The sequence below is a fragment of the Onychostruthus taczanowskii genome, unplaced genomic scaffold (genome assembly GCF_017590055.1).
Source record: "Onychostruthus taczanowskii isolate IOZ18803 unplaced genomic scaffold, ASM1759005v1 scaffold248, whole genome shotgun sequence".
Classification (NCBI taxonomy): Eukaryota; Metazoa; Chordata; class Aves; order Passeriformes; family Passeridae; genus Onychostruthus; species Onychostruthus taczanowskii.
Window position 1 is genome coordinate 58,115 of NW_024499774.1, and position 22,589 is coordinate 80,703.

The window sequence follows — 22,589 nt, forward strand, 5'->3', positions numbered from 1 at the left end:
GCAAAGTCAAGGTATCAGCTACTGTGACTTATGTAAAGATAACATAAGGAGAGCAGGACAAGTTGAGATTTCTCTCTTGGCAGAGACATCATCTCTATTAACATCAGTAACTAGATACAAGGGTTTTTTTAGTGAAACACTTAGGAGAGTAAGTCCTCTGAAGTGATTGAGTCACTCTCCTGAATGTGTGATAATGGAGGGGTTTTTTAAGGCTTCTCAACGCAGGATGGTAGTGGGGACCCAGCACAAATTAAGCAAATGTATTCTAAATATAGGAGTAGAATATTCTGTATCATAAAGGACTGGGTCTTCTCATTTGCCTAGGACGTACATTTTGTATAATAAGTATTGATTTGCATATCCAGTCTGAAACATTTTAAGGGCTAGAGAAGCAAAATGAAACTGATGTACCCTGTGACTGTCAACAGTGTCATCTCTCAATGTCTATCTGTGTCTATATGTACATAGTATATTGATGGGTTTTTATATATATATTTGTTGGAAATACATATATAAAAACCTTTTTAATAATGTCTGTGTTTCTTTTTCTGCAGAAGATATACTATAAGAACTGATTTTCAAATACAGATGTATCTGATCATGTTTGTCCCATTTATCCTCCCAGAATTAGCATTTTAGCTTATCAATGCTTGTGTTTAAACATTAGACTCTTTTTTCTTTTATAAAAGTGGGGAGAACTTAGTGTTACCTGAGGGAAATTTCTCATTAAAAAAAAGCCAAACAAAAAAACAGCCAAACAAAAAGACCTATTTCCGTGTCAGAATTCTAGACCCATGGTAATTCTTGCCTGAAATGCAAAACAAGACAATCTAAATTTCTTTCCACTCCAGGTGTAGCAACAACACACGCAGGGAAAGCATGGTGATTGCAAACAGTGCACAAGTGGGAAGAGAAAAGCATTGTTGGGGATCTGTGACTGCTGTTAAGGGTTGTGGAATTTCTATGTTAAAGTCAATCTGCCAAGGAATGTTTTAGATATTTTTTTTAATTGTTGCTTTTTAGTGTCAGCAGATGCACTTTGTGTGGTGAGTAAGCAGATGACCTTACCTTTGAACCCTATGATATGTACTTTGTAATAACTGAAGTACTTTGACAAATTATTAAATTGTCAGGATGCTGTTTGCAGTGCAGTCCTTTTTTAGAAAGCACATAGTCAGCTGTTTGGCATTATGTTGGGTAGAAGAGTACCAGACAAGAAAGGCAGATTGCTTTGTAAGCTATAAAATGTCACTCAGTAAATACTCAAAGGTCTGATTTAAGTGGTGAAGAAGGAGTAAATACTGTGGCAATTTCTGTCCATGCATTGGATAATTTACCATAAGTAGGAAATAAACTGTAGCAGCAAGCAAACCACAATACTACTGGTCTGTTATTTCCTTGCTGCGATGCAAAATGCCCAGATGTACCCCGTATTATTGAGCAGATGAGACTGTGATATGTAGTATGTCCTGTTTGCTTAATAAGCATTTTTTTTTTTTGCTTACATTTCTTCTTTATGTGTATTTGGATGAGCGTTTCTTCTTTATCGCTAAAACAAAAATTCTCCTTGTGCTGTAGTAAATTTGGTTTGTGTAAAGCAAATGGGTCATAGTTGTATGTGCATGTAATCTATAGTTGTGTGGTTTACAAATGTCTGTGTAGAACCCTTTCTTTCATTGACTGAGGTGGCAAGTGAAGAGGATCTAAGTGTATGAACTGTGTCTCTGCCTGCAAGACGGTGGGATTTGCTTTTCAAGGTGTTAATTCTGTAGCTTTTTGTGAATAGGCAACAGTTGGAATGTGGCAGTTGAGTTATTAAAAGTGAAGCCTAATAAAAGTCCTGTGGCATTTGTTTCTATTAAACATCTCAAAATTTCTAGCTCCTCTGTCCGTGAACTACAGCAGTAGCTCCTGTCTCATCTCTCACTGTTGCCATCGCATACCTCCTGATGCTGCTGTGTGCCTTTGCTGCCTTGCTTGATTTCCCTTGGCTGCACTTGCTTCCCTCCTCTCTGTTCACACCCCAGCTCCCTACACAACATTTTATGACAAAATCTTGAAAGCTCATCTTCAGCTGAAAGCTTGAGGCTTACATTATTCTCTGCCTTGTTTGAGCTCATTCTGGTCCCATTGTCTGTTTCAAATACAAAGTATAATTTTTTATTGTTGCTGTATGTTTTCCTAGGGATGAACTATTAAACAGTAAGTCTTCATGAGGCATGCTGTTCTGTGTTACTGTCTGCTATCTGTTAGTCTTGGCTATGCCTGTAAATATTTCTTTTATGCTGGAAACAATAAATAGCTGTAGTGATCACTTGTAACCATGGAGATAGCATTTTAGATTTTTGTGGTCTTGGCTGGCTGAGGTGAAAGTGGTGACAGAGGCACCAAAACACAGGACAAATGCCAAAGGTAGGCTCATCTTCACACTTAGAACAGGACAAGGAAATTACAGGGACTTCTTTTCTAATTTTCATTTTGTGAGATAAAAACTGATCCAACAGTTCTGCAGTAGGGAATGGAAAAGCTGCTCTTCAATTACAAAGTTGACGTCTTTTTTTTTCTTCACTTCACTAAAACTTCTTCAAATCTTTACACAGAAGGCACTGTGTTGAAACAAAGTAGTGATGCTAGGCATCATTAAGTGTGTTTCATTTGAAATTTCTGTGAGAACAGACATCTTTTATTTCAGTATATTGAAGCTAGTAATTGGCAGTGAGAATAAATTAAATTTAATTACTTCACCATGTTGATACTTCCTAAGTTGCAATCATTCACCTCTTTGTTCAGAGGATTGGGAATTCCTGTACATGATTTAAGACCAGGATTATATGTAATTAGTGTTAATGCTAATTGCATGACAGGCTCCATTAAGTCCAAGCACTCATCTACTCTCTTTCATGAATGCACTCTAAAATAGAGTTTTGAGCTTTTTTTGGTGTAGATTAATCTCCTGTTAGTAAAAGATATGGAGAGATGTATTCACTAATCCAAAATGTGTATTCTAATCCAACTATTTTTAAAACCAGAAAGTGTCCTGCTCCATCCTCTTGTCTCATACATTTCAGTGTGTCATTTTTCTTAATGATCTGGTGGACAATCATAAACAGCTAAGAGGACTCGCAAAATAATTAGTGAGCTAACAGAAGATTGCAATGTGCTGTGAAACAGTGTGGGTGGGGACCTTGAAGCTAAAGGTTATTTTATTTTAGCTGCATTATCAAATTGTGGTGCATGCAACACTGGAAGAGTGTTCTAAGCACAACTGTATTGTATGTAACAAAGGACTAGAAAGTTTTATGAGAGCAAATGAAAAACAGGGAAAACAAACTCTATTGCAGAGAAGCCAAGAAAGTGGGATTTTGGCTGCTGTTGAAATATAAGTACTGTGAACGCTGACTACTATAATGCAGGACTTATGGCAAATAAAATCTTAAAATATTTTTCCCCTACCAAAAAGAGAGGGAGGTGGTAGGAGGAGCGCCTCCAGAAACCATGGATTTCTTCTTACAAGTCTTTTGAAGTTTTAAATTACCTTCTGGTATGATCAGTATTTCAATGTGGAGACAGAAAGGAAAAATAAGAAAGAAATTAGGTTGTTTATTTTGAGAGATGCTTTCAGTAGACAGCAGTTCCAAAACCCATAGGAAAGTTCTGGGTTCACAAATTCAATTTCCAGGCGTCATTGCTTTAAGAAATAATAAATAAATCACAGTATGTATGTCAGCAGCATGCAGATAATTGCACTGAAGATAATTTAGTTAAGCATATTTTGAGATTGCGTTTTTTTTAAAGCCACAATGTGAAGTGCCCTTTGGCCTCAGTGTTTGACCTATTTCAGTTGCTGATCTGAAGAGGGGAATGATAGGGTGTTTCAGTGATTCAATTTCCATCCTTATTACAGGTGATACCCGCCTGTTGTCTTCTACTGCCATGATCTGAAAGCTTGTGTTCTTAGGGTTGATCATAGATGGAAGCAGGATTTTTCAAATCATCTTCATTCTTCACCAGTTCTTTCTCAGATCGCTTACTTTTCCTTGCAGTTTGTTATTCAGAGTCATGAACAAGCATGATGTTCACAAAACATGAATAACAAAAAAAGATGCAGTGTCATACCAAATTTGCTCTGGATTTTGAGTATAATAAATTAATTTAAATCACAATTCAGTCACAAACAGGATAAATTCCAAGTACAATTAATATAATTGACATCAGCTAGGTTTAGCCTTTCACATCATCCACATCACTTTTTTGAACTTTGTCCAGTAAGTCTCAATGCAAATACCATGTATTTTGCTGCTGTCTTTATTGGATGGTATTGAAAGAAACATCCAAGCAGCAGTTCTTCTTCTGTCCAACTTCTCCTTAGGAAAAAAAAGTAATTTTCAAGTCTGGATCAGCACAGCACTTAGTTTTTATGGCGTCTTTGGTGTCTGAGTGGAGATCATTCATTTGGGCTGAGGGCTGCTCCTGTGCTTAACATCTACCTACCAGTCTTCTAATGGAAATCCCTCCATATAGCACTGACTTGTAGGTGCTTTCAGTGGCTTGCCCTGGTAGCTGTAAAAGAACGTGTTCTGTGAGAGTTACTCAGTAGCCTTTTCACATGTGGGAAAAAAAATCTATACTGTCTAAAAGTTGGGCCTTCATGTGACCTATGTGAAGGACGCAAAATCACTTTGCTTGAACTAAAAGTTGACATCTGCAGTGCAATTCACACAAAAATTTCTCAATAGACTACCCTATCTAGTGTTTGCTTTAAACTGTTGGAGAAAACACTTGTCTTCTGGTGCCATCTGGTGGCTTTGGGAGACAGGTAGTCTGATAATTGTCATTAAAATCTTATATTTTGTGTAAAAATCTTATTTTAAACAACTAATGTCTTAACACTTGATGTATTTATCCAAATACAAGTGGCGGGAAACCATATATAGAAAAGTGCATACAGCTGGATCTTAGATAGGAAATGTTAGCAAGAAGAGTACTCCATTTGGGTTTTAGCATGGTAGAAATCCTTGCAGACAGCTATTTCACACTTTCCAGTGTGAGGTGTGAGTTCAGGAGCTTGGGTTCAGGCAGTGCATATGTTCATATGCACAACCTGAACATATGTGTTCATATGTTCAGGTTGTGCATATGTTCAAACTCATGCAAAAGTTAGCAGGAGTGATACCTTAGAGTATGATCTCGGTAGATGCCTCAGCTTCTTACTTAGGTATCCCTCCAAGTGCTGCACTTTGCTTCTCTCAGAGTAGTTCCATATAATCCTATTAAATAATTTAATGAGACATGCAAAATCAGAATGTTCTGATTTGGAAGGGACCCACAAGGATCATTGAGTCCAGCTCTTAAGTGAATGGCCCATAACTGGATCGAACCTGCAACCTTGGCATTATTAGCACCATGCTTCAGCCAACCAATATGGGCTGTCTTTCTGTGCAGACTTTCTGCATGTAGTTGGGTTTTTCTTTGCTGCTGAAAAGCATCTCATAACATCTCTTATACTTTTAGATATTCTAAAATACCTTCCTTAGTTGCAGAACCTGAGATTACCAGTCACACAAGTTTTACAATCAGCAGCACTTGTGGTATAGTGCAGTTTGCACATGTGGAACTAAACCACAGCATATCTAGACCCCTGTGGGAGGCTGTGTAGTTCCACATGAAGCCAAGCAACAGGTCACAGGCTTGGGGATCTTTTAATTTTCTTTGAATACCTGTGGTTTTTTTGGAGGGAAGGAGCCTATAACAAGATTGGTTAATGTCAAGATCAGTGAATGTGAGATGATCTGATTTCTTTAACAATTTTCTGAATTGTTGTCACTAGTGCTGTAGACATAGGTTCTGAAATACCTTAATTTCTTTGTCTTTAAAAAGTAAATAATTATACTTACTGTTCTTTGGAGAAACTTGATGAAAGGCCTTCTTATTAATATTGTTTAAATTTAACAGGAATTCTGTAATATACAAGATGCTTGATGTAATATATATAGCAAAATGTTTGATAGCATATGCTTTTGTTTTGTGATAGGTGTGTATTTTTCATTGCCCTTAAATCCAAACAGAGTAAGGGATAATGAAGAAAAAATAACTTCAATGTCTGCATACAGTACTCTGTCAAAGAAATATTTATTGTTGCATTTCTTCATAGTTGCTGTTGTATGAAAGAGGTTGGATGAATAGATGGAAGCCTTCAGTTTTACATGAAGGGGAAGGAAATATAAGAAATATAAAATGGAGGGGGCACTTAATTGCTTGGGCTAATAATATGGTAAGTATTTTTCACCTCCATTACATGTACAAGAAAATCTCTGTGTTACACTGATTATTGATATTTTTCAATGATAATTGCCAGAATATTCAGTTGAAAAACTGTGAATTGGTAGAATTGGTTGTAAAAGGCATTGAAGGATAGTGGTTTATATGTCATTTCTTTTGAAATTCTTTCAACAGCAATTTCTTCTGTTGTTTTCTGCTGGTTAGTCAGGGTCTCCAATATGATTGCCACTTCTGAAGAAATTAGGAAAGTAGCTCTACATACTGCTGTGGTGATCACTAATGTACACTATTATTTATTAGAATTTTGATTAATGCAATTTATTGAAGCAAACTGAGGAAGGAATGCCTATGTAATTCTCCTCTATATAAATAATAGAACATCTCCACTCCCTTCCACCCCCTGAAAAAAAAAATAAACTGTCTGGATTTTGTAATTGGCACTGAAATGACATTGTCATATGCACTTTCAGTGTTGCAGATTATAAAATAATACAGTAATAATTTCTCATTTTGTTAGGCACTAGAAGAAAGTTAGACTTAGAAGAAAATAGGCTCCTTTTGTTCTAAGTATAATTTTAAAGGAAACCATTGCATTCATTCTGAGTGTTGCATTTCACCTATCACTGGATATCTAATTGATGGGTTAAGCTCTATGTTTTGCAGCTCAGCAGTGAGGGATATGTTTTTAATGTGTATCATGTCTAAATTCCATTATTTTTTAAAATGTGTTGAAAGTATTTCTGAGACACTAGCTTTTTTTCTATTGTTTTTCCATCATAAAGGGAGGCATTTATTAAAATATTTTAAAGCTGTTGTTCTTTTTTATATTTCAAAACCAGTTTGGTATGAAATTGTTAAAGCTGGACCTTTGTTTATTTGCTTCCCTTTAATAACTGTTAGAATGGAAGCTTCATTGAGGGCTTGACTGACATAACATTAGGTTATTTGAAGGTTTTATTCTTTTCAGATCCATACAACTAAAATACATATTCTAGATATCTACTGGAATGGATAGGACAAGAGCTATCCCTAGAGATGATGTGCCACAGCAGAACACAGAGTACTGATAAAACATTGAGAGCCGTCTCTCAGAGACAAAAAGCCATGGTCAGGGCCTATCTTTCAAAGAAAAATAAAATGACACTTGCCTTCCAAAAGATTAACATATTTGGTTATTGCCCTTTCTCTTCCCCTTTAACTTTTTAAACTCCATTCGCTAGCAAGGTTTTGTGTTACACTTTTTTTTTTCCCAAATCAGAGAAAATGTTTATAGCCTTGCTTCCTACTGTGTGTGCATGGCTACCTAGTTTTCATATATAGGCAAGGTCTAATTCTGCTTTTCAGATGCATAGGTAACCCATGTTTTCTGCTTCTCCTTCCCTCTTCTCCTTCCTCCATGGCTAATAGTGCAAGTTTTGCAAACTGAGACATCTGAGGGACAAATCCTTAGAGGCATTTGGCTGCTGGACTCCCATTTGGACAGGTTTTAGCTCATTCATGATGGGAAGTTGACTGTGGAAGGCCTTTCATGATGCAAATGGCATACCTGCTAGAGGAGAAGCCACTGCTCAAGCATTCTCACACCATTCAAGGAGTCAGATACACACCACCCCACACTTTTAACTTCAAGGACTAGAGTCCTTTTTCAGTGGGCAGCTCCAAAGAGCCAACCCTTTTGATTCCTTGGTCACTTCCTGTGCACCTGCTCACAGGCAGAATGCATAATAAACATTATTCTTACCATAAATCCATAACTCAGCACTGTACCAGCTACTAAAAAGAAAATTAATTAATAATTAATTACCAGCCAAAAGCATATCTAGGTGTAAGTTCAGATCTTAGCACCCAAGACTTCAAAAAAAAATCCAGCTACTTATGCTAAGCAAGTAAACCTATGCAAGCAACATGCTATATCACACGATATTATAACTGTAAATAACTTACTCTTATGTGAAACTTATTATATTAAACAACTGTCTTTCAACACTTATAACCAAAGAATATCCTACACTGTTAGTTTGAAAGCTACTTCAAACAGGAGCTGGTCTATCCCATACAAGATTTGCTGCCATGTAGAAAAACAGAGGGTGTGGTATGGGTCACTGAAAGTCATCCTTGGAGACAAAGTAATAAGATTTATAAAAAGCAACTTTATTAAAATGCAATTCAAGCAAGATTAAAAATTTTATCAGATACACTTAGAAAACACAAAGGATAAGATTGTTTATGTTACCTAGAGATCTGGGTTCTGTACATTGCAGATGTTTTGGTAAGTTTTTGTTTGGTTGTTTGTTTGTTTGTTTGTTTGTTTGTGAAACCTTGATGTCTGCTAGCTGATGAGATGCTAGTGGAAGTGTGTTCCATGCTCACAGTTCTTCAGTGACAAAGATCGCTGAAAAAAATTCCTACACCCACCCTCATACCTTGTGGTTAAAAACAAAGGCAAAACCTGGCTTAGACCATGACCCCCCCCGTGACTTTTAAACAGTTGTATAGCTGAGGACATAGGAACTCTCAATGGGGGGAACAGCAATAGGCAGGGGAATTTTTAAAATCAGTTTTGCCACTAGGAAAATCCTAACATGGCATGGCATCATGGTTGCTGACCTTCAAGTTCTTTTCCATCCCCCTTTTCTGTGATTTGAAGACTCACTCTCTAAGATCTATGAGCAGAAAAGAAGTTCCTACTAAAATACTTAATTTTAGAGACTTATGTTTTAAATTACCAAGAACAAGTAATTACTTAATATGAAATTAACCTCCATTTTGCTATTGGAAAGGTTATAGCTTACCTTGTCTAAATGATACAGAAAAATCTAATTATTGGGTTTTTTTGCCTCTGTCTCTCAAATGACTTTAATCTTCCTCTTTTTTAACTTCTTGTTCTGTTAGTTTAAGAGATTTCCTGAGGAGGGAGTAAAAAAACCACAGCATATAAAACCAAGCATTGTTTAAATATGCTCACTTTTCAGTTTTAATATAAGAATTGAAATGTATGTCTTGAGACTGAATTCATTTATGTTAATCTGCTGTTGCTTTTTTTCTTCCCAAGGTGGAAATTTCTGTGTCTCTACGGGGACTGTTGTGAAAAAGCTGGGATTCTTTTTATTTCTCCAGGAGTAGCACCAGCCTTATAAGCCAAACTGGTTCATGACTGGAATTACTAGTCTGTCACTCATTCACTTATTATGTCTTTTTATTTGGCATTTGAATTTAAAATACCTAAATTACTCTGATCCCTTTACTCCTTTTATCACCTCATGGGTTAGATGGGTTTTTGCATCAATAGTTTTTTCTGGTGGCACACTCAGTCCTGCTCTGAAATTTATGCCGTAAACTGCTCTGACTGCCTTAGCGTACAAAATGGTGAGTGAGTAGGCGTTTGTCATACTGAATAAAGTTTTCTTGTTTTTAAACTTCCAGGGCGTGAAGATACTTGACATGATCTCCAAGCAAAGAATTACCAATGTGCCTCGAGATGACATAAGCCTTCGTCCAGATATGTATCCCTGCAGCCTTTGCTGGAAGGATAATTTAACACTGATTATTGGCTGGGGAAATTCAGTAAAGGTGCAATTACCTGTCTTTGTAATAAATGCTTGCTGTTATCACAGACAAACAGAGGATTGTTTCTGAAAAGTAAAGACAATCGAAAAAAATAGAATTTGGTTTGACCAGCGTTCAGAACTCTTGCTGCCTTAGAAATGTCATTGGACCGACCCTCAAGAGGAGGAGGAGTGATAGGCACCCAGCGGTCAGACAGATCTCTGTGTGAGAGCATGCAGTGAATGTAGTCCTCAGGGACATTTCACTCCTTGGAGAGATTTTGAAAGCTTTTAGTGTGCTGTTGAATTCATTTATTTGGATTGGCATTAAGGAAGAACAACTTACCATGAGGTATTTTTGGAGGGGATTGGTTTGGGGGCTGAGGAGGTTGCAGCTGCTAAAACGGCCACATGATTTTGGTCAACCATGGGGGGAAAAAAATGGGTGGGTGGAGGGACAGACTGCTTAGGGTTTTGTTATCTTTCAACAGGAAACTGGCATTTCAAACTTCTGTGGTGCAGACTGATTATCATTTGTTCAAACCAGCACATGACATGAGTTTGTTACAAGCCTGTTAGCTGCTTTCTAATAACATACTGCTGCATCACTGCACAGTAGGAAATTAAAAGTGCCTGATAGGAATAGATGGAAAGGGAGGGTGGAGTAAGGTAGGTGACATGTAAAAAGCTTTTGAGCATTAAGCTTAGAGTTTTATAAATGAGGAGGTTTGTCCTAAGTTTGGCATCTGTCTTCCCCCTTCTATTTGCCTGTGCTTCACATTTCGTTATTTGCATTTGTTTGTATGTACATACTCCCCTCTTTTAACTGCGAGGAGCAATGGCAAACTTACTGAATAAGAATCAGGTACCTTGAAAGGTAATGAGACACAAAGTGTGAGAAGACACCAAAACCAAACTCAAATAAATACTTCTGTGAAGAAACCATAGTAGGCATGTATTTTCATATTTCTTTTATGTGGTCCTCTTTTCTCCCAGCGTATTTGTAAGGCTGTGAACTACAACCACTACTTTTCCATGTGGTTTTCTTTACTGATGCTTTACTGATCATTACTGTTTCACAACTTGTGTTTTTCAAAATAGAGAAATCCATGTTGGAGAATTCCCAGAAACTGCTTTTCTTATTGAGGCAAAGTTAGTGTCATTTTAGGAATTACAGCTTGCTTATAACAATTCAAATCTCTTGTTTCCTAGATTTGCTCAGTAAAAGAACGGCATGCCAGTGAAATGCGTGATCTACCAAACCGCTATGTGGAAATAGGTATGGTTGTGAGATTTCACTCTTTTTCAAAAAGCTTTAAAAGTCTTCTACATTCTAGCCAGAACAAAACTGTTACACTTTGGAGGTTACATGTAGTTGAAACAAAAATGTCTCCTCATTTTTGGTTGATGAGGTTGTCATAATGCCCTCTTGCCTAGGTGTGAGGGCTTTTTCCTAGAGAACCTTAAGTTCTGTGATGATGTAATATCAGAGATTCTTGTGTGAACAGTGGATACCTTAACTTTCCCTTCATACAGATTCCTTTAGAGAGCTTGGCTTTTCATCTTGGTTAAATGATTGATGGTCAGTGTAGCAGTAAAGAGAAAATAGATACTACTTTATTTGATTATATGTTGTTTGACTGTACTACTCATAACATTTTTCTCTTTTTTTATTCCCCCATAAAAATATCTGGTGTAGTGCTAGGAAATTGATTTTAATTTATTTTTGTTTCCTTTCTTGGCTTCTGAATTTCATATTTTCATTTGCTTTCTTATTTTTCTAGCTAATCTGATGTGAATAAATTTTTATTGTTACTGATTATTGGAAAAGTTCTTGACAAAGTAAAGTGGAATTCAAAGAAAATTTGGAAGGGAAGTGGGGATGTAAACAAAAAGTCACAACTGTCGACAGAAGTGTCTGCTGGTGAAAAGAAGTATGTAGGAACAGATAGTGCTGGGAAGATAAACAGGCCCTCTGACTCTGCAGACCAGAGTGGGCAATAGTTTCTAGGCTTTGGTGCTCCCATGACTGAAGTAACAGGAGACTGTAGATAGCATGTTCAAGCAAGATCCTGAATCATGTCAGTTTGGAGTGGTATATGGCATATGTGTGCGTATGCTCTGTTTTCTGATTTCAGGAAAGGACTATTCTAAAATAGCTTCTGAAAATCAGCTAAGAGACTTGTTAAGTTCTGCAGGGAGTCTGAATACTGAGAGATTCGTGGTGTGCCTGAGAATTAACTGAGACCTGAAAGCTATTTGTTGTTTAGGATTACATAGGGCAAACAGACTATTTAACTGCAGAATTCTAGGATATTCACAATAATATTATCAAGGAAAAGTTTGGTCATGAGTTTTAGCCTCAGGTCTTGTATATAATATTTTCTGTACCTGTAAGTAGCTTTTAGAAAATAACTCAATGGGTTTGGTCACATACTGACAAGTGAACAGAAGTAACTTCTGTTTCAGCTATAATGTGCTTATACAGATGGTGCTAGTTTTAGGTGACTGTCTATTGGAACTTGATTCAAAAACATAAAAAGTTGCTATTGGGCTATTTAGGTGCAGACATGAAGGATAAAGATTTATGTGGAAGTAACTTTTTGGCCTGCGGTTTCCTCTGTAGTCTAGAGAGCTGGTATTTTATCTCACTTAACCTGTTAATGATGTTCTTGAGATTTTATTTTCTGGTTTCAAGTCAAAGCACTGAAATTGCTCTGCTAAATTGCTCTGCCATCCACAGCACTGTAGAACTTGGGAGGGTTGGGACAGAAAAGAGAGAAGCATTGTTTGTTCAAGTCTCAGTATAAATTAATAGTCTTTCGTATAGTCACATTGAAAGTCTTCTTGTCTACAGTATGTCATACCATAACATCTATTTCAATTTTATTTCATCATTACTTTTTAAAGGTGTAGCTGGAAAGTCTGATCTTATGTCAGACCTGCAAACAGTGTAGTTTTTTTTGCAAGACCACTAATATCCAAGTGAGTGCATAAATTGATATACTTGCATAAAGTAAAGAATTTATAGAAGGCAAGAATATAATCCTTCAATGCAAGGACAAGTGAGTATCCTTCAGATATTTTGATTCATGACATCTTGTCAACAGACTTAGAAAAAGCAAAACCCTTAACACAGTGTTACTTTTGTCATGTTTAGTGGTGTGGTATTTTTTAATTTTTTTTCTCCCTGTTTTTACAATTTTTCACCTGGAAAGAAAACCAGAAGTGGAGCAGGAAACTTCATAGTTGCTTCTTTGGTCAGCAGAGTGATACATATGGAGCCTATGATAAAACAGTGTCCTGTCATGTGTCAACAGATTCAGGTTTATGCTGTTTTAAAGCCATTCTGAGGGCCCCTGAGTTGCATGGTGGTATCATAGAAAACTGTGATGGCATTAGTAGATAATAAATGTTTCTTCAGTACTTTGCAGCAAAGTGAATAAGGAAACAGTGTTTCCTGCATTGCAGTTTAGGTGCATAGGATCCTGTTTAATGAAGTACCTCCTCATCTTCTGTTTCTGTCTCACGAATTAGTGATACTTACTCTAAGGTGGGAAATAATTTCAGTATCTGCTGTGATGCTAAACCTCATAATGTGTTAAAGTTACTGAACTGTTCTAGCTGTTTTATCTTAAAGAAGATAATGCTGTGATTATCTGTAAGAGAAAATAGATTAATTATACAGTTCTCACGTACTGAAATCCATGTGACATTGCTAATTTAATTTACATCTTTCAGTATATTAGTGGTGCTTTTCTTCAGTAATCTTGCTATTGTTTTTCCTACAGTTCATTACCTCTGTGAGTCTTCATTCAGTGTCAAACATAAACTCCAAGTGAGTGTTTGTATTTAGGTTTAAACATATGTTAGCTGAGCAGATCCTATCAGTTTAGCTCTGTCAGCAACTGCTGTGAAGTGGTGTATTGATTAGAAAGTATTGGTATTGAATTACAGGCTTAACATAGACTAAATACCATTGTGATCCTTCTTAAAGAGTGCTTGACCTCTGTGCTCACTCCTGAAGCATGTACAAAAGCTGTAATGCTGCACAGCTTCTGGTCTGAACAGGGAACCCTTCCTCAACTGGAACCCATGAGCAAGCTCATTGCTAAATAACTAATTACACTTTCCAGTTAATATAATGTCTTTTCAAAGGTAAATAGGTAATCTAGTCTTCCTTGGCCTTGTCAGAATTTTATATACTTTCATGGAGAAGTACTTTATCTCTGCCTTAAGTTACTCAGGTTGTTAATGATAGCAGAAAATAGAGATTAACACGAGAAGTATGTAAAAGACTTCAAGTTGATTAGAGAATTTCTATTCAATTTATTTTTGTCCACATTTTATCTGAGGAATCTCAGCTTAATTCCAGGTACCAGCCAGGCAGCAATGTCTCTTGAATACTTGTCTCCCTTTGCATTCTACCAAATTTCCCACAAAGCAGATTTCTGATTTAAAAATTACATGTTTCAAGGCTATGCTTGTAACAACACATCTGTGTGTTTTAAAAGGGAGTAGCTGCACACCTGCATGGCAAGTCAGTATCATGCATTGAGATTGCACATTTCAATCTGTATACATGAGAATATTTATTTTCTTGTTTGTAAAGTGAGATTAATGGGATCTAATGTGCCAACAATTTCTCTTTATGTAGACAGAATGTAAGGCTTAATTGATGAATGTGACAATCAGGAAATTTACTTCATAAGGTGATTTATGCAAACATTTTGTTGAAGCAAGTCTGCTATACTCTGAGAAGCCAAAAAAAAAGAAGAAAAAACCCAAACCTAGTTATATAGTTCATTCTACTTAGACTTTCATTCATCTGTTTTGCCACAAGCCAAACCTATAATTTAGAAATTACTTCATAAAATGAGTCAAAATTCTTCAAGATTTTGACTTCTTTGTCATCAAACCTCAGAATCTCTAAGCCCCAAAATTCTTCAAGACTGCATATTTTTCCTGTTGGTTAGCAAGGTTTTCTTGGTTCAATGGAAAAAAAAAGTTTTTCAGAAAATCAGCTTTGTAGCTTAAGTGATACTTATGTGGGGCCTTTTCTTGTCCTCTAGGTGGAACTGAATTCACATACTGTAGAGAAAAAAAAAGTTATACTTTACGTTAAGTGCAACTCCATGCACAAAATAATAGCTAATCAAATCATGCCATTTTGTATTCTGTTTTGGTTTGCATAAATTACTAGCTCACTAAAAACATCCGCAAAATTTGTATTCATTGTTGTAAGTCACAGTGCACCATGCCCTTAAGAGTTCTCAAGATGGTATCTCCACCACTAGTGCTTTTAGGTGAAATCCGAGGTAAAACGCTCTGACTGTAACCAAAGTTTTACTCTTCAAAATCTGCTGTGTTAAAGCAGGGGCTGCTTTTAGAGGTTTGACTAAACAATATAGGCTCCTTTTAGTTACAGTTTGTCACGTACGCGTGGATCTTTAAATTCCAGAAGAAGTGGCTTTATGCAGTTTAGGTAACTATTGTAGCATATATAGTTTAATTTCTGTATTTTGGTATATTTGATACATTTCATTTAATGAGCAACAAAAAAGATTTACAGGTTTTTTCATTTTGCTTCCAGGTAATTTATTTGACATCTGTACATAAATGGTGAACATGGAGTAGATCCACTGTCAGCCTATCTTCTATCTTCTCTTATGACAGGCATAATCATGTATGACACATGGCCATACCTCAGTCATTTCCATTTACTTCAATACTACATTTGTTTTAATTATTTTGGATCCTTTTCAAATTAACAGCATTTCTGCATTGCCTTTTATGTTGGATTCTTTTCCTCCTTGATCACAACACAGTGTCCAGAGAATAAGTCAATTTAACCTATTATTGTTCTGTGCAGCTGTTACTTCCATCTTCTTTTTTCAGTAGGACTTTTTTGATTAGCAGCATCAAAGGTTTTTATCAGGTCAAGAAGCACTGTCTATGCCAGTTATTCTTTGTTCAAGGCTGTAGCTGCAGAGCTAGAGCATTGTGTTTCAACAGCGCCTCTTGAGAAAGATGAGCTAAGAGAAAGCTGATAGTGAAACCAAGGAAACTATATTCTATTCAAAAACAAAACCTGAAGTGGTGATTTTTATTTGTTTATTTATGTTTCACAGATCCGTACTTCTGCTTGATCTTAAATACACCATTACATTGGGTATTACAAGCATTTTCACTGGCAAAAGGGACTTAAGTTCTAGTATAAGACAAAGAAACACACATGGATTTTAAAGCTATTTCTATAATCATTATAAATGATAATTCACCTTGCTGTTTTCCTCTTCAAATACAAACCACAGTATTTTACATGCCTTTGAGAGCATTCTCCTGGCCCTTCCATAAAGCTGAATTTAAAGTTTCTTTGATAGTATTATGGATTTCACTTTGTTTTTTCTTTTCCATGTTTTTTCTCCTGCCTTCCATATTATTTTAAAATGCTAAATACTAAATTTTAAACTGAGAATTAGGTATGTAGTTGGTTTTGAACTGATTTGTTTAAAATCATTGCTGAGAGCAACATGTGACACAATCAAAGTAATCTCATCAGTCTTGTAGGCTAGAACAAGATAATTATGTACATGGTTACACATGTGAACCTTTTCTCTGTGAACGGATTGAGTGCTCTACCCTTGTGCTGTAGTGTGGTCCTTCAGTCATGCCAAAGTGTCAACAGTTATTAAAAGAAAAACAGTGCTTGGTTATTCACAGAGAGACAGGTGTCAAATATATACTCTGTTTCATTGTATTTTTTTTCTCCTTTTGTGGGAGGACAATTATTTCTCCTGTTCCTTCTTATTATCTTAGCTAAAGAAAATCAGCTTTATTTTTAATGTCATTGTACTGTATTTTCTGTTTGCCTCACTAGTAAATTTTAGTAAATATATATATATATATATTAGTAGTGTAATATGCTAAACAGTAAAGAAGGAAACTTTTTGTTTCTTACTTATGCTTAGATTCTCCTAAAACCATGTTTTGGGAGAAAATAATGAAGTATCTGATTTTTTTTAAAAGCTTATAGTTGCAAGGCTTGCTAATGTAAGCACTTGGATGATTCTTGTTTTTGTCCCCATGAGAGAGGAGCTCACAAAAAGTGGTGCATTGTAAATCCAGCAGAATAAAAACAAAGAGCTGTTTCTGTGGCAGAGGTCTCATTTATTAAGTCTTCTTGTAAATACAGTTCAGCACTCTGTTTTTCTTTATTGAAATAATCTCATGTAACTATCTTGATTTCAAGAGCAATTTCAGAAAATTATGTTTTCAGTTTAATGAGCAAGAAAAGGTACTATGAACTGTGTTTTCTTTGTAATGAGTGTATCGGTAAAATATTCTGTGATGTTTAAAGTGATGATAAATAAATAATGATCTTTGAGTTTTCCTGTATACCAATAGATGTAGCAGGTGCAATTCTCTTATGGCCACGTGAACATGCTGTGAATATGCAAACCAGTGAAGTTGTACTACTTACTGCTTGTTTTATTGAGTTTGATTTTTGTTTTGCTTCCTTTTTCAGTGTGATTACTGAAAATCAGACTGCACCTTCATTTCAGATGTTTCATCTCTAACATATCCTGGAGCACAAACATTTCTTTTTGGAAGATTTAATGTAATTTAATCTGTTAAATGTGATCTTCATCTGATCCAACTGGGAAATCTCTGGGTTTGCTATATGTGTTGAGTCTTCAGCTCTCTGAAGTGGAGCTGTATGCTGTTGATTGTCTCTGAAAATCAGTGAGTTTTTCTTAGGTAGTAGTTCATACACGTTCATGTTTTTAAGTCTGTTTTTCTTTCCTGTATTTCAGTTTTCCAATTTGACACCGAATTCTACGTCAGTGGACTTGCACCTCTCTGTGACCAGCTTGTTATACTGTCATATGTAAAGGAGATCTCCGAAAAAACGGTAGTTTTTTATCTCAGAGTTTCTTCACAACATTCATTTGGCCTGTGAGTTGGGCCTTGAACTAGTCATACAAATATGATTATCTGAGAAAAAAATTGTAGTCTGCTGGTAGTGAACAGTGCTTGAAATGTCTCTGATCCATAAAACAAGGTCAGTGGAGGTAAAGTTGAAAACTAATGTGCTTACCTTTCAGAAATCATGTTTGGGTTCCCTTTTTTCTTGTAGAATGCAGAGAAGGTCTCTAGCTAGTCCTTCCTGCTATTTCTTCCTTCCTTTCCTACATGCACCCTCCCCCCCCCGCCCCCACCTCTTTTCTCTCGTTTTCTCTCTTTCTTCCTGATGTTTCTGCATCAGAAGAAATAAAGAATCTTGTTTGGCCATAAGAGGAGCTTGCTGACACTGCATCTCAAAAGAAATGAGAATAGTGAAGTTGATCAACTCAATCATAAGAGTGACTGTGGGGTAGAATGAATGATTGTGAGTCAGTGGTGTCATTATCTCCTAGTTCTTCTAAGATCTTTAGTCGCGTGCACCCAGATCCATCTGTGGAGAGGTAGTAATTAGAATTCTTGTCAGCCATTTTTACTGTGCATGGACAAGTGTCTGTCTCCGACATTGATTTCATAGTGCCAAATAAAGGGCAAGGCAGTGGAGGAAATCGTTGAAGCTGCAGTGTGAGAATGGGAGATGCTCTTGATCATCTCTTTGATAAGCATGTCTGTGTTAGACAACCATCACCATAGTAACCTTAAGAAACTGGGTGCACATGTTGCTAGGCAATGAAATGCTGTAGGCTCAAACTAATTCATAAGCCTTCTGAAATCATTTGGGTTAGCTTCTAGTTCTACTTCAGGATGTCAGATTATTATTTTTTTTATTTATATTAAGGAGAAAAATAATGTCACAGCAATGTTTCCCAAAAGAGACAGCACAGTGTGGGAGAGTCGGTGAAAGACAAGAAAGCAGACAAATGAGATAAGAAAGGGGGAAGAAGTGGTGAGTTGAAATGCTAGGGAGCAAGGAAATTGGGATGCCACTGTTAATGAAAAAGTAGTACAGGAAAGGAGCTAGTGTAAACGAGGTAGTGACTGCTAAAGGTTAAAGTCATTTTAATTGCTTCAGGAAAGAAAGATGAAAAGGGAATTTCAGGTGATATAATGGTAATTGAACATAGCAAAAAGTTTTTCTCATGTATTTGCTTTTAATTAGCCCTTTAAACAAACTCCAAATGCTGGACTTCACTAACTTCTCAGTTCTCTGGGTAGCTGTAGAAGGAACAGAAGTACAATTGTCCGTGATGGTGCATCAGTGTCCTGTTGTGATGGGAACGCCTTTGTTAGTGTCTTGGTTCACTTGTCTTTTTAGTGTGGAGCCCAAACTGCCTGAGCTTGCAGCAGAATTGCTGCTCACTACAAAAATGTACTTTAGTTGCAAGGAACACTTGTCTTCCTACACTTGATTTCACAGCTTGCAAATGACATCTTCTTACTTATTGCAAATAAGGTCACAGTTGAAATTCCTTTGAAAGTTTTTTTGGTTTGGGTATTTTTGTCCTGGAACAGTTAAATTTAGGAAATACCCAAGTGGTGTACTTCCAACTGGGTAGGTTAGAGCTGTTTAAATCTACTTTCTATATGTTCTTGCTCTTTTATTCTATGTTTTGCTATAATTCACAGCCTGAAGTAGAAAATATAGGATTGTCTTGAACCTTGACTTAATTAAAAATGCAGCTAGTTGAAGATAGCAGTTTCACTTGGATAGAAGGTGAAAATCCATTATGTCATCTTACCATAACCACCTACATTGCACTTGAAAGTTCATTTTACTCTAAGTTCATCAGAACAGCAAAGTTTTTATATTATTCTCAGATTAATTTTTCCTTGCTGCTGCTGGCTGCCTAAAATCAAACACCAGCTTCAAAAAAGAAATTAAATAATTATTTTAATACCAGAATACCAGGCTCATAAAGCTCTGTCCTTCAGGGCATGAGCCTAGCTGGGTATGGGTTCTAGATTGTTCTGTTGCTTGTTGAATGAAGCAATTGATAGTCATCTGTGATAGCCCTGAAAACTTCTGTGACCAAGAGCAGAAAAGTAGTGGGCAAACTCAGGGGTAGGATTGGACCTATGTTGTATCTATACCTCCTCCTCCAGACTGATCTCCTTCAAGGAAAGCAAAGAGTAACTTGGATTACTTTTGAGTAATTTTCCTTTGAGTTCAGATGCAATTACTCTGTGGAGTATTTGCAAGTATTTGCAACTTGTATGATTTGCAGCTGAGTAGCCAGTGCAAAATACTGCACCTTTGTGAATGTTTGCAGCTACTGAATTTCAGCCTTGTTTGTAGATGACCACCAGTTGGTATTGCTAAGGTAAATAATATAGGAGGTGACTAAGGTGTCATTTTTCTAGGAAGTGGAGTGTTGTGCAAGGCCTAGACTCGATATTGTACAACCCCTGCTTGAGTCCTGTGAAGAGATCTCTTCTGATGCACTAACAGTACGAGGATTTCAGGAAAATGAATGTCGTGATTATCATTTGGGTAGGTGTTCTCAGTATTGTTTTAGTTTGTTTTCATACCTTGCTTTAAAAAAGATTTGAGTGTACTTAGCCTCCTTTTTCATTTTTATGTCATCTTTTTGTCATCGCCTTGAAATAGCTGTAACTGCTCATGACACTGAAGTGTAGAGTGGAAATCCACAAGAACCAGTCATATGAAAGAAAACAAATGTGTGTATTTAAACATCATGATTTTTAATGCCAGCTATTTAATGCCAGACATACTGGAGAAGGCAGAAGTATATACCTCATGTAATGTTCAGTATTGTCAAAGGCAATATCTTTGAAGGAAATTTATTGAACATATGATCCATAGGAGCTCTTTTTACACAAAGGGCTTCAGGAATATTGAAATGAGTGGCACAATGTCTGGAAAAGATGCTTTGGAGGGAATGATTGAATAAGTATAATTTCAAAAGTAAGATATACGTGGGTCAACTTAAAAGGGGCCCACTGATATTTAGCTTCTCTGTACTGACAAAGCTGCCAGTTATATTACAGACCTCAAATGGTAAATTGGAATTAATAGGAGCTGGATTTTGGCAAGCTTCATCTAGAAGATAGGTTTAGTTATGTAACAGGAAGGGACATTAAGCCCTGGCACAATATATGCCACCCTTTAAAGATGGAATAGTTTTCTGATCTATTGTTGTAGCTCAGAAAAATGCATGGCAAAGCTGATGCACAATTCTTGGTGAAGATTCTGTAGCCTGTGTTATACAGAAGCATTTCTTCTGGCTTTTAAAATCCATTAATTTGAATTTTAAGTATCTCCTCTGGCAGCATGCTTCAAATCATAGGCTTGGCAAACCTCTTTGTGTATGTCTATGCCCTTAAGCCACTAGAAATATAGTATATCTCCTCCTGACCTCAAAAACATCGCTGCTATCAGTAGAACTGGGGTTTCTTTATACATCTTCCAAAGCAGAACATTGATGTCCACAGCTGTACTTTTGTGCTTTATGAATATTCTAGTTTACCTGAAAAATCTAAGTGTTATGTATGGTTTTAAAACAAGCATTATTTTGTGAATTGCTTATCATTTCAGGAGTGTATTTGTCTGTGTTTATAGAAACTGATCTGGACAGTGAATGGTTTTCTATTCTGTACCTACAAAGTATTCCTGTTTCTTCATGGTTCTGTCCAAATGATAGCTATTCAGAGCAGTCATCTTCTGCATTTGATTTGACCTTTTAGTACTTTGTCTTTGAGTTTACTCAAAAATAAAGGCTTATGGTGGAAGAAAATGCATTATACAGATAGCCTTAACTTGCAGCATTGTAAATGCATTGCTGCAATGATGTACTGTGTCCCCAGGGGTTATAGCATCTATCATTTATGATTTTGATGGCCTTGACCTTGATGCGAAGGATAAGTTTATTGCAGGCTGTGTAGTGTAATAGTCCTCTAAAAGTATAATAATGGGTTCTAAACCATCATAAAGTTTACACATAGTGGATGAATCGGAATTTGCAATAAGTTGTAGTGGTTTTTTAAAATATATTTTGCTATTTAAACCAGTTTTAATTTATTGGGGAATATAGCATCCAAACTAGTGTGTCCTGCACAAGTAGCCTTGCTGTCTTCCTCATTGTAAATTTCCCTTAAGGGTATGCTAAAAAGAAGAACTTTACTTAAAATATAATAATAATAATAAAGCTGTGTATGCATTTGCAGAATATTCAGAAGGTGAATCACTTTTTTATATCATCAGCCCAAGAGATGTGGTTGTGGCCAAAGAGCGGGACCAAGATGATCACATTGACTGGCTTCTTGAAAAGAAGAAATACGAAGTAATTTTTACATCATTCTTTCCTTCAGACTTTCCTTGTTTGGAAATTGGAGTAGGATGATGGACTTTGCTAGGTCATTTGGACCATTCCTGTTCCTACAGTCATTGAATAAATGCTTGTAAAGGATGGGAGTTAACTATACATTACTCCATCTCTTACAGAGTTAGTCTTACTACTGAAACAACTAATCAGAATTTCACCCAAGTGAGGTAGCTGAATTAGATGCTGAAAATACTGCTCTCATCATCAGTTATGAAATGTATTAGCTGACACTGAAAATTATTAAAGCTGGGTTTTGGCTTTAGAACTGCAGAAGAGTTAACTAATGAGCTGCGCTTTTAAAAGTAAAATACTATGGTCTTAAATTGTGCCTACACATGCTCAAAGTAGTGTTGCTCACAATAAAGCTGTTCCAGTATTAAAAGAGGAGGGTATACAGCTCTCTTGGAAAAAAAACAACTCACCATTTGGTTGCATAAATATTGGTGTTTCAGTATGT

General features: G+C 36.3%; 1 protein-coding gene across 3 annotated transcripts in view; it reads left to right on the forward strand.

Annotated features, from left to right (window-relative positions):
• The window catches only part of VPS41 (VPS41 subunit of HOPS complex), a 112,247-nt gene that overhangs the window by 57,206 nt on the left and 32,452 nt on the right, over positions 1 to 22,589 (forward strand). For all 3 annotated transcript variants that reach the window (XM_041406310.1, XM_041406311.1, XM_041406312.1), the window contains 6 exons: positions 6,152 to 6,271; positions 9,703 to 9,849; positions 11,037 to 11,103; positions 17,642 to 17,739; positions 20,151 to 20,280; positions 21,975 to 22,090. In XM_041406310.1, coding sequence (XP_041262244.1) covers positions 6,152 to 6,271; positions 9,703 to 9,849; positions 11,037 to 11,103; positions 17,642 to 17,739; positions 20,151 to 20,280; positions 21,975 to 22,090 — 678 coding nt within the window. The remainder of the gene's footprint in view (positions 1 to 6,151; positions 6,272 to 9,702; positions 9,850 to 11,036; positions 11,104 to 17,641; positions 17,740 to 20,150; positions 20,281 to 21,974; positions 22,091 to 22,589) is intronic.